This window comes from Lepisma saccharinum, chromosome 2, assembly GCF_977018435.1.
Source record: "Lepisma saccharinum chromosome 2, izLepSacc3.1, whole genome shotgun sequence".
Taxonomy (NCBI): Eukaryota; Metazoa; Arthropoda; class Insecta; order Zygentoma; family Lepismatidae; genus Lepisma; species Lepisma saccharinum.
In genome coordinates this window covers 201208180-201220292 of record NC_139230.1, presented here as the reverse complement: position 1 = coordinate 201220292, position 12113 = coordinate 201208180, and the positions used below count along the sequence as shown (strand labels likewise).

General features: G+C 39.6%; 2 protein-coding genes across 2 annotated transcripts in view; one reads left to right on the top strand and one right to left on the bottom strand.

Moving 5' to 3' along the window:
* LOC145984264 (ubiquitin carboxyl-terminal hydrolase 15-like) overlaps positions 1 to 5538 on the bottom strand; it is a 126633-nt gene extending 121095 nt beyond the window's left edge. The window contains exon 1 of the mRNA XM_083117874.1: positions 5434 to 5538. Within this exon, the coding sequence (XP_082974000.1) occupies positions 5434 to 5534 (101 nt within the window). The 5' untranslated portion in view covers positions 5535 to 5538. The remainder of the gene's footprint in view (positions 1 to 5433) is intronic.
* An 889-nt stretch (positions 5539 to 6427) lies between these two features.
* Positions 6428 to 12113, top strand: part of LOC145984262 (patched domain-containing protein 3-like) — a 73685-nt gene continuing 67999 nt past the window's right edge. The window contains exon 1 of the mRNA XM_083117873.1: positions 6428 to 6653. Coding sequence (XP_082973999.1) covers positions 6505 to 6653 — 149 coding nt within the window. The 5' untranslated portion in view covers positions 6428 to 6504. The remainder of the gene's footprint in view (positions 6654 to 12113) is intronic.

Genomic DNA, 12113 nt, shown 5'->3' with positions numbered 1-12113 from the left:
TGTTTTCTCCTTTGTGCAACAAATTACCGCCAGTTTTAGCAGAAGCTAAACAAAGATATGCCGGGGAATAAAAAGAGATTGTTTATATTTCTCTCGGTTTCTTGTGCACTAGAAAACAAGAAGATGATAATAAGCACAAAATTTACGCACGTCTCATGCAAGTAATGTATTTTCTTACCTTGATTCAGCAGTTCCTTTTTGAACTTGAGGCATTTTCGGCGCTAGACATCATCCTGTCACAGAACGGTCTGTCAAATTTGCTTCCCAAAAAGGAACTCAACGTGGCACAAGAGGCGATTTAACGTCGACTGCTAAAATTGGGGAGATCGTGATCAATCATCACTATCAACATCTTCCCCACAGTGGACAGGACGGATGGACAGATGATTGAAAGAATACAAAAGCACCTCACGTTGTATTGCGCTTATCTCAAAATCTGTATACTTGTTTATACTGTACGAGCAACGTGTTTTTTTTTCGCGGGACTCACAACTTGACCTGTTGTATTCCTTTCTTTCACCACACCGAAAACACAAAGACGCAGACACACAATTACACTTGGACACCAACTTCACTGCTTGCTCAGGATAGCACCGACACAACGTTACATAAACGTTAAGAACAACCTGCTTCTTGCCACTTTTCAAACGGCTGTATTTCCGAAAGACTACTCTGAAAACACGGGAGACCTTCCTGCACGCATGGAAGTCGCCATGTTCGAAACTGGCGCTATTTTCTTACTGTTCACGTGATCGATTGTAATTTATACAATAACCACGTATTATTATTATAGACAGATACCTTTAATGAAAATATATTTTTAAATGTATAATGCAATGTAATTTACACATTCTTCTTCCATTAGCTTACTTTCATAGAACGGACTACATGATGCGGAAGAAATCCGTTATTAGGCTGTTGCCAACCTCAATACTTCTCACTAAGTCAAGTACAGAAACGGAAGTGGTATGTCGAATGTCGGCATATGATAGTGTGATTTCACATTGTCAGTGACGATCCTCCGGGGATGGGGGTGGGACACAGGAGTGCATCTATAATCCAGAGGTGTTTACCATCCGCATGGTGACATCCTCACACTCCGGAATACTTTTGCGGGTGAAGGAGGTTGATTTAAAATGAACACCTCTCAACAAGAGAGAAGAAAAATGTGACAATATTTAAAAATTCACCCGCAAATATGCATTTTATATTATATGTAGCGTACAATAAAATGTGACTGCCTCAAAATATTTTTGTATTCTATAGTCTTCTTTCCCCACTTTTATGCTTCTCTAAGTTGCCGTTTTACAGGGTTTGTCCGGAAAGTAATAGGACTGAGTCGATTTAAAAAAAAATATTGAGCCAATCGTTACAATTCTTTAAAAACTTTCAAAGTAGTCTCCTTCTGCGTCGATACAGCGCTGCCAGCGCGATTTCCAATCATTGAAGGCGTCACGGAAGGCATTCTCCGGAATAGCCTTTAGAGCCGCGGTGCAAGATGCTTGGATCCCCTCTGTCGTCTCAAAATGCTTGCCTTTCATCGGCCTTTTCAGGCGAGGAAACAAAAAGAAGTCCGGGGGGGGGGGGGGGCACAGTTGGGCTGTAGGTCGGCTGCGGAAGCGTTGGGATGCCTGCCTTGGTCAGGTAGCTGGTCACAAGAAAGGCGGTGTGAGCCGAGGCGTTGTGCAACTTCCAGTCGGCTGCGATGTCTTGTCGGACCCGATTGACCCTTCGTTTGAGTCTCTTGAGCACCACTTCCACATAACACTTGGCGTTGACGGTTTGTCCAGGAGGAACAAATTCATGGTGGATGATGTCTTTGATGTCAAAAAAGATGTCAAAGTCGGTGTTTGTCGAAGTCGAAGGTCTTCCAGCACGGTCTTCATCGGCGACCTCTTCCCGGCCCTCCGAAAAGGCCTTGTGCCACCGAAACACACCACTTCTTGCTAAAGTATCATCTGGGTAAGCCTGCTTATATCAAACGTCTCTGTCGCAGATTTACCGAGTTTCAAACAGAATTTAATCGCGTACCTCTGCTCTAACGAACGCTGCATTTTCGGCTTGCACCACTCACAGAAACACGTCGCGCGAAAAAGCCTGTCCTGACTCTCCGGGTGCTCGGAGACAACTGACTAGCCGCTTGTATGTTAGGTAGGAACCCCCTCTACCGAATACAGTCAGTGCGCGCGCGCTCCGAAGTACAGTCGCGGCGAAAAAAAATCAGTCCTATTACTTTCCGGACAAACCCTGTAGTTTCCCTTGGTGTCTTTGCTGCATAATCCAGCATTTTTGAACGGGATGATAAGGACATACGAGTGTGTTTTTGGATGAAGTAACTTTAGAGATGTTGAAGTACACTCTGGAAGATACTGGAATGTGTGACATTGAGGTGTAGATCAACACGCACATTTGTCATTAGTTACGAGACGATGAGGGATAGGTGATATTTGAATTCCAAATTAGTTAGCCGCCCCCGTGACGGAGTGATTAGCACATCGCGCTACGACGCCAGCGGTCCCGGTTCGAATCGTGGCCTGGGCATGGATGTTTGTGAATGTCCATTTATCGATTTCATCATATCATCATCATTCATTCCCATCGCAAATTAGCCATAAGTGGCACAAGAGGGGAAGTTAAATAAAGCAAATCAATCAAAACAAATGAGTTATTTCGATTATTTTTATCTAATTAATAATTATTAATTTAGTCAATCAAATCATATGTATTAGCTTAATTTCATTATCTATAATAATAAAACATAACACTTTCAAACATGAAATAAATTTAATGAAGAGACCCCGGTTTCAAAAACGTAATTTATCTCAATGTGTTACATTCTTCTAGGAAGGTTTTTTTAGTAAAATATGAGAGAAAATTAATCCTTTGGTACGGAACCATCTTACTCCTGGGGATAAGATGTAAATTTTGTATTTGATTTTTTTAATTTAGCGTTGCTTTTCTTCCACTTTTGGCTAATCCCGACGATGAGAATGAGTGATCGTCAGATGAAATTGATGAAGGGACACTCACAAATAACACCCTAGCCGGAACTTCGGTAATGAGTCTGAAAGTCGGCCACCAGGCAAGATGTACATTTTTAACTTTTTTTTTTTCACATACATTCAATAACTTTCAACAGGTCATCAGTGATACACTGCTTATTCCGCATCTGTTGACAAATGGAATGTTTTTACACCTTGTAGGCTATGTGGATTATTATTTTTTCATAAGTTTGCAACACAGTTAGGGTACACGTGCTTTTGTTTACAGAAGGTCTGAAGTTCTATGATTCTCACTTTAATTATTTCGTGAGTATAAGCAGTAGCATAGAAATTACAGAAGGGTCCGGTATTGCAAATTTTTGCTAAAAATTCTCGCTGAAGAAATGCATCATCATACACGAGAAGGCATGTGTAACATGTACTATTCATTTCACCATCTACATAACCGTCAACCAGAAAAGGTAAGTGCGGAAATACTATGACAATCAAACAGAATCTGCATAGCCTACTTACAAATTATATTCCCTTGAATTATAAAATGTTATGTAGAGAAAAAAGTTAAGAAATACTAAAGCAAAGAAACTGAACCTGCTTAACATACACAATTTAAATTAAAATGTTAGTATCCGACAAACGTCCGAAATTCCTTTGTTTTCTTGTTTTTGACATTGGTACTTACGTATTCAGCAATGATAAGGATTGTTGAAGGTGGGATTTCGTTTTTTTTCACGACAATAGTATAAATTTTCCACAAATCGAGTAATTATTGTTGGTTGGTTTTTCGGTTGCATTACACACAATATGGCAGGCAAATCTTGTCTAGCGTTGTCTATGATCAGTGGTGTGCAGTGTTTCTAACCTTCTTCACAAAAAATACCTACTTTCATGTTACTGATTTTGTATTATTTTCCAGGTTCAAAAACCCCACGAACCATGCACGGCAAGGTTAGGCAAACATAGTTAAAATTGTCATGTTCTTGTAAAACAACGGCGTTAACGGGGGTTACATCATCGAACAAACATAACATTTGGTTCACGTAGTAGAAGGCCATAGAGGCAACAGCTTTCATGCATTTGACACACATTAATCTTCAAAATTACATGATTTAATGGCGAAATAAATTAAGTGATGGGATAAAACACTTCCACTGAAGTGTACTGAAAGTCAGTTTGATAAATACCAGTTTCATAGATCGGAGACACATTAAAATAGCATATATTGGGTTTCGCATGGTCCGTACTTACCAATTGTGTAATGCGGAACATACTTCAAGGTGCCATTATGCATTTTACACAAAAACAAACTCAACTTTTCACATTCAGAGTGCTTTTTGTTATCCATTTCTTCACTTCAGGAACACACAATATGGTGGGCAGATTTTGACTCACGTTGTGGGTAGCAGTGTTTTAACCTTCTGCACCGAAAAATACCTGCTATCGTGTTCGTCACCAGTGGAAATTATACATTATGCACGGGTAGCTGACGTATAGCCCAACGAACCATACCATACACGGATAGTACCACAAACCATTCACGGATAGCCCCACGAACAATTTCCGATAAGGTTAGGTTTGGTTACGTTAGGCAAGCATAGTAAAAAAAGGTGGGTTGAAACACTGACAGGGACTTACATCATCAAACGTACGCAGCATCCGGTTGCCGCAGGGCAAGCAAATGAAACCAATGGCAATTTTGCGTCATTTCCCTAAGTAGTTGCTTGTGTAAAATTGAAGAAATAAGTTTTGCAGATACTAAAATTTTACCCTCCAAATATCAACTACCATAATGGACATATGACCTCCTTTCATGCCTGTTGCGTGCATATAGTATTTTGAAGATGAACTGCATGAAATGAGAATAGGGAATCATAAATGAATAAGTATTTTAAGTTAAAAAACAAATTTGGTTAAGTAACATTGCCAAGATGATGGCATCACTCAATACCTGTGCTACCAATCACCATTGATTTTAATGCAACTGTCACATCCATCTACAGAAATTAGAGTACAGTAACCGTGATAGCAACGGATAATAATTCCCAGACAAACAATTTTTTGTTACTCCAGCATGCGCTATATATTTTTTATCCCGTTATTTCTAAATTTGTCACCTAGACATTAGCATTCAATATTCCCTCCACGCCGAGAATGGAAACCTAAAACTTTAACAGTGATATTTCGTAAAGTCATGTATAAAAAAAGAAGAGAAACACTAGTGCTCTTCAACACAAATGATATTAATGTACATTCAAGAACAATCATGACTTAATAAAATATATTATTGCATAAAACTTTGTCAGACGGTGAAAGGAACTCCAGGTACATGCTAATTAATTCGACCCATCTTCAATACATAAAAAATACGACATAACAATTGTTCTACACATAAATAAATTTAAAAAAAATATCTACAGTAGTTATATATAATTACCAAGTGTCTCCTTTTAGAATTGCTCTCGTAAGGGACTGAGATATTTCGTTTTTTTGGAAGTTAAGATCGGGTATGATGTCCGGATTGTTCGCCATTTTCATTGCTTTCCAATGCTTATGTGTTGCCAGGTACTACCCAAAGAGAATAGGTGTATAGTTTTTGGTACTACCCTTAAACAACTGCAAATTCATAACCAAAGAAATAACTGCATAATATCAATTTGTCACCAGTGATGTGCCGTAGACTATAAGTTTACGTCTACATGCGTTGTCTACACGTAATCTACGCGTAGATTACATGGGGTTGTAGTTTACATAGACTACGTAGACAATCCAAAGTGCACTAAAATTAATTTTCAAGCCTTTCTTGAAAGGAAAGTGGCATTTTCAACTATATTGGTTCCTAACGAAATGAAAATAACCCTATTTATAACAAAATGTCTCTTCTCTTCTATTACCAACTATGGAAGAAGATAGATAGTATGCAAAAAACAACAACAGATGGCAGTCGTGTAGCAAGAGTGGTTTGTTCCCCATAAAACACTAGAATATTTCCTGTATTAGGTTTCTTCCTAGGTGAGAAAATGTTCGAATTTGGAAGAAATAGTATAAAAAGTTCACCTTACACATCAGCAACTGATACGCAGTATAATTTTTTTTTAAATTCCACTGCGCCCTTTGCTAAGTTATCAACTTTCGCCATGTTGTTTACATAGATTACGTAATCTACGTGTATAAAATAGTCTACGTGTAGAATGTAGACTATCGTTGTTTACGCGTAGACGCACATCACTGTTTGTCACACATTTTAGAGGAAATTGTAATTTCATTTATTTAGTAACTACGTAAGTATATTCTTCTTTCATAATCCTCCAATTCAAATATTATTATAATTTCTCGTTTGATTTTACGTGACACGAATGTGCTGTATAAAATATAACTTCCGTTCCATCATTGCTACTTTCCTAAAGATTGTCAATATGTGATACATATTGACATGTGATACATGTGCTTAAGAAATAACATGGACTAGTATATCTGTAGAAATAACGTGCAAAGAAAATTTGCAAATATGAGTGGAGTCAGGGTAGATAATGTGCCGCCGTATTCCATAAATGACGTGCCAACCAAGGAGGATGAGGATAGAGGTCGAAGATGTCAGAGATGGATTAATAAATTGCGTATGGCAGTGATATCATCTTTAGAGGGTTTTTTCTATTGGTAAGTAATGGCAAAGGCGGTTAGTGTGCTGAGAAAAACATTGTCTTGCATTATAAAATGTATAAAAAGATTAAATTAACATTGCACAGTATGGTTGTAATCCAAATTTACTGAAAAACCTTTAACCCGGACTACCAAAGGTAGTGCAAGGAACAAAAGTTGGTCATCTAATTGACAAGTTATGACCAAATTATTTGGAGGAGCGTTAAAACCTAACCTTCTGCAGAGAACATCCTCAAATCCAGAGTGATTTTCAAACTTCATTACACACACGTATACTCCTTGAGCCCACAACCACTACTACTGCCCACACATAAGCTAGCACGTAGCAAGTGGAGCAAAGAGCCTTCGACCCACTGTACCCCCTCGAGAATTACGTCGATTTTTTTTACTCTACAGATTTCAACGTTTTACGTAATATAAAAGTGGTTCCAGCATTAGGAAACCAGAAATAACGGAGATATTTGATCGCAAAGTATGACAAGAAACTACTATTCCGGACTACCATCGCCCATTTTTCCCGTAAAAAATTCCAAAACAGCAGCAATACTAACACTCCTGGCATATCCTGACATTTCTATGACCCCATATTTTAACAATGTTTGCCTAACTTAACCTTACCCTGCATGGTTCGTGGTGTTATCCGTGGATGGTTTGTGGGGCTACCCATCAGCACCAAATTTTAACTGCAGATTTTTGATTACCAGGCCTAAATTATTGACTTTGAGAAAAATGAAAGAAATTGGGGAAACGTCCAGTATTGTAAAATCATGCCACAACTATTTCCAATACGAACGAGAATATATAATTTTAAAAAGTACTAACCTTAAAACAATGCTTTTTCTGCTACGTGTTTGCCCGGCCGAAGAACATCATGGTACGAAAAATGTCAATACACTCCCCAATATGCATTTTCAATGAATAGCACTTACCACACTAAAAATGCACGCCCACCTTGCAAACAAATTACCAGTACCATGTGACATGAACTGATACATCATCTGCAGTAAATCTCGCATGGCCTGATGTAACACCAGGATTGCCAACCTTCAATCTCAGATATTTCCAACATGGCTCCAAGTTACAAAACACAAATAACGTAACAACATGTTCCTTCATATCCCATGCAGATGGCAACAATGAAAATGACGTCATAAATAGTCCCATCGAAAAACTCTCATTACTCCACTATAATGCATCTCCTAAAGCTAAAAACTGTACTAATCTGATATTCCCCGGACAGATTTCTTCATTTTTACAGAAGAATCTACTTACGGTAATAAGTTCCTGTAGCATTGTCTGGAAGGTGTTTTGTGTAATGTAACGGATTTCTTCAAATTTAAAAGTTTGAAGCTCATTTGGGGCAGGTGACTTCGGCCAATTTTTAACATGCCTTTAACAGGGACTCTATAGATAAAGCTGGGGAGCCGGAGCGGAGGCGGGGCCGTGTTAGCGGATGGGGGCGGTAGGTCTATTACCCCAGGGGCGGAGCCCGGAATCGGTGGGAAATTTGGACTCAAAAATTTCAAACAAAAATATTTTTTTAGTTTAAGTTTTCCACCGATTCTGGGACGAAAAATGTGAATACACCTTAAAGAATGTTCCGCGAAGCAGATAGGTAAGTACAAATGTCAAAAATTGACAAAACGAAGAAGTTATAGGTGTCCGGGGAATATCAGATTTTTACCCTAAAAACAACACAAATCCATCGTATAGAACATAATCTTAATTAATGACACAAAAATCATTACCTTATCACGGGGGTACGGAGTGTCGACGGTACCGGGAGCGATTTTACAATACCGGACAATTCCCCGATTTCGTTCATATTTTGCATACATCTGCAGTTAATATTTGGCAGTCACGTTTAGAATTTCGAAAAAAAAAGGGAGTCCGTGATCGCAACCATCAATCCACAATTGCTCATTATTTACCTGAAGATTTCCAATATTTAAAAAATGAAATATACATTCCTGATATTACTACCACCCCAAATTTTAACAATGTTTGCTTAACCTGACCTAACCTAACCTTACCTTACCGTGAGTGGTTTGTGGGGCTATGCATGAATGGTTGTGGGGCTCTGCATGAATGGTTTGTAGGCCACCGTAATGAGCAATCATGCATTGTCGATTGCGATACTTTTTTGTAGTTTAGGAAATGCAAGAGAGCTTTGTGGCCCAAGTGGTTTCTGCTTTTATTTTCTTCTTTATTATTTACAGATAGCCTATTATGCTACTATTTCCGTACACCTGCCACATATTTCATAGTATGTATCTATATATGTACACACACACACACACAATTGATACATGGGTATGTATGTATATATATATATATATATATATATATATATATATATATATATATATATATATATATATATATATAAATATACAGAGGCTGATACACTTCCAGATAGACAACTTTGAACCTACAGGGTCTGTTCTGAAAGTATCGGAACTTATTTATTTGAAAACAATTTATTTATGACAATTACAACTGCTGTCAATATTCTTCACCTTCAGCCTCAGTACAGCGAGTATAGCGACTTTTCCACTGTTCACAGCAGTCCTGGAAGTCCTTGACTGACACCCTCTTTAATGCTGCGGTCGTGGCAGCTTGAACCTCTTCAAGTAAAATGCCTCCCCTTGAGCACCCTTTTGACCTTGGGAAACAAAAAGAAGTTGGCCGGTGCCAAGTCCGGCCTGTAAGGGGGATGAGGCAGCGTTGCCACGCGTATGTTGGCCAAAAACTCACCTACCAACAACACTGTGTGAGCCGGCACGTTGTCGTGGTGAAGCACCCGCCTGTCGGCGATGTCAGACCGGATGTGCTGGACCCTCTGTCGGAGACGTTGAAGCAGTATTTTGTAGTAAGCTGCATTCACAGTGGTCCCAGCAGGTACAAACTCTTTGTGCACGACCCTCTTTGCGTCGAAAAAGACAAGGTGCATTCTTTTCGCCTTTGATTTTGACATCCAGGCCTTCTTTTGACGATGGGACGTGGGGATGTGCCATTCTGAATTTTGTCTCTTTCTTTTTGGGTCGTAAGCCTCCCGTAGCATGGTTAAAGTCTCCGTAAAGTTTTTTTCAATTTAACACAAAATTTCACAGCGTAGCGCTGTTCCAAAGTGCGCTCCATTTTCACCAAATCCACCAACTGCAAATTCTCGATGCGACGTTTTTTCCGTGTACACGACACGAGTGATTGCACCTCAACCACTGCTCACAGGCAACTGAACGAGGCCTTGTTTTGAAGGTTAAGGTCCCCGCTGCCACCTGGCACAGCTCACCCGAACCCTCGACCGATTCTCGCACCACGCTGCAGATAGTTCGGATACTTTCAGAACGGACCCTGTATATATATCCATAGACGATGCACCTATGACAGACTACCTTTCCACCACCGGTTGTGTTCGATGTGATGGCCAGCTCTCTTGACGATTGCCCGACAGTCCAATTTCCACTGGAAAAATCCTCGTTTCAGGTGTACAAGGGGTATATTATTCCACTCTTGTTGGGCCGCTTTCCAGAGGCCAGAAATTGTGCACACCTTACGAGAAGTAAGGCAGTGTTTCAGAAGCCCAAATGCACATTAGTCCATGAGGCTGGCATCAGGACTCTTCATGGTGATGTCAGAGCAGAATAGCATGAATCCCATTACTAGCTTCCATCTGTCTGTAGAATGTCTTCATTGATTTGGCTGTGTGACTCGACACCTTGTCTTGATGCAGCTCCACGCAGTTGGTATTCACGCCATACATTGTTGGAATTTCATTGTTTTAAATATCAGTCAAAACATGTTCCTGATAATACACAGCATTGATTTTCACATTGTTGGCAATACGACGTAGCTTCTATTTTTCCCTGTAACAAAATCCAGGCACATCCATGAAACCGCATGGATAACTTTTGGTACACTGACGAAGTTGGTTTTCTGTTCCACGACATGGCTGGCTTTCAGTGCATGAAATTCGCCTTATGGACCACCTTGAGACATAACTTTTGGTGAATGGCACAGTGGATGGTTGGTTGGGACACACGGAACCAGCTGGCCATAGCACACTGTGTCAGTGGATTCTTAGATGTCATCAGTATCTTAAATCCGTGCAACACCGATGGTGTCAGCTTCACTGAGGTCCATTTTGGATGTGGCTTTTTTGGTGAAACACGGTCCAGGGGCTATCGTGCTGCATATCCTTGCACTATGGCATTCACAGTGGAGCATCCAACAGGAAATCTGTGTTCGTAGCACTGTTTAACTATGCTGGAACAACTGAAGTGTGGATCAGAAAGTGCTAGAATGTAGCCTTCCCAGAAGCGATTCACTTTCGTAGCCATTACACTTCGACCAACATGACTACTTTGCTACCCCACAAAACACATACTACTGCCTCAGTGGTGAAACTTTCACATGTCTGCGCTGTGCCTGCTTAATACCATGCCATTGCAATCTCATCTATATGGAAGTCCATCAGCCTCTGTATATACACACAGTGCTTTTTTTTTTTCTGTCGGTACACAAGAGTACCTGCACCATATGAGAATGAAACTTGCGACATTTTGGTTTTAACAAAAGAACTATTGTGTGTCTGCACAAGATCATTTGTGATCATATCATGTTATGCTGAGCAGTTCTTACGATGAATACAATAAGGGAGCTTTCAGACTGATACGATGCATGACAAACTACAAACAACATGTGTCACTTAGAGTCAGAGACAAACCCTCAGAAATAAATGTAACCTTCCGTACGAAACAGTGTGACAATATGCACATTTTGCTTGCGTGTACCTTGTAATGGGCCATTTTCTCATGTTGCCTTGATCGTTGGTAGTACATTTACAGCGAATGCTTTTCTGCAGACTTCATGGGTCCCATGCAGCTTGTCTCATGTTACTTCAGTGTGATACCCCTCTGTTGCTTGTCTCTTCGGTCTGAAAGCTCCAATATAAACCAACTTAGAGAATATCGGAACTTGTTTTCCCAGAAAAAGAGCACTGCGTGTATGTATGTGTGTATCTGTATACACATACATATGGAGTGACTAGCTTCACCATGTGGTGAATCTACCTTTTGAGCTATTTTCAACAGCTTTTAAACTGAGCATGCGTATGACCTAGAATTTGACCTGATGTATTACATCTATGTGCATTTAGGCCCAATTTGCTTTTGTTTTATTGCAATTTCATCATGCTATATATGCAATTTTTACATGGTTCGATTTTGATTTACATCTGTTGACACATACTGCAAAGTTTTAGTGATTACTTACTTCGTGTTTCCTTGACACTGATTTTTCACTTCCCAATACTTGCTTTCATAGTTAGTTTAGGTGGGTCAGGTTTGGTTCCCTTAACATTTTAATAATAACCTAAATGCTTTCATGGTTAGGTGGGTCAGGTTTGGTTCTCTTACCATTAAAATAAGATCCCTAAACACTTTATACTACTGATCG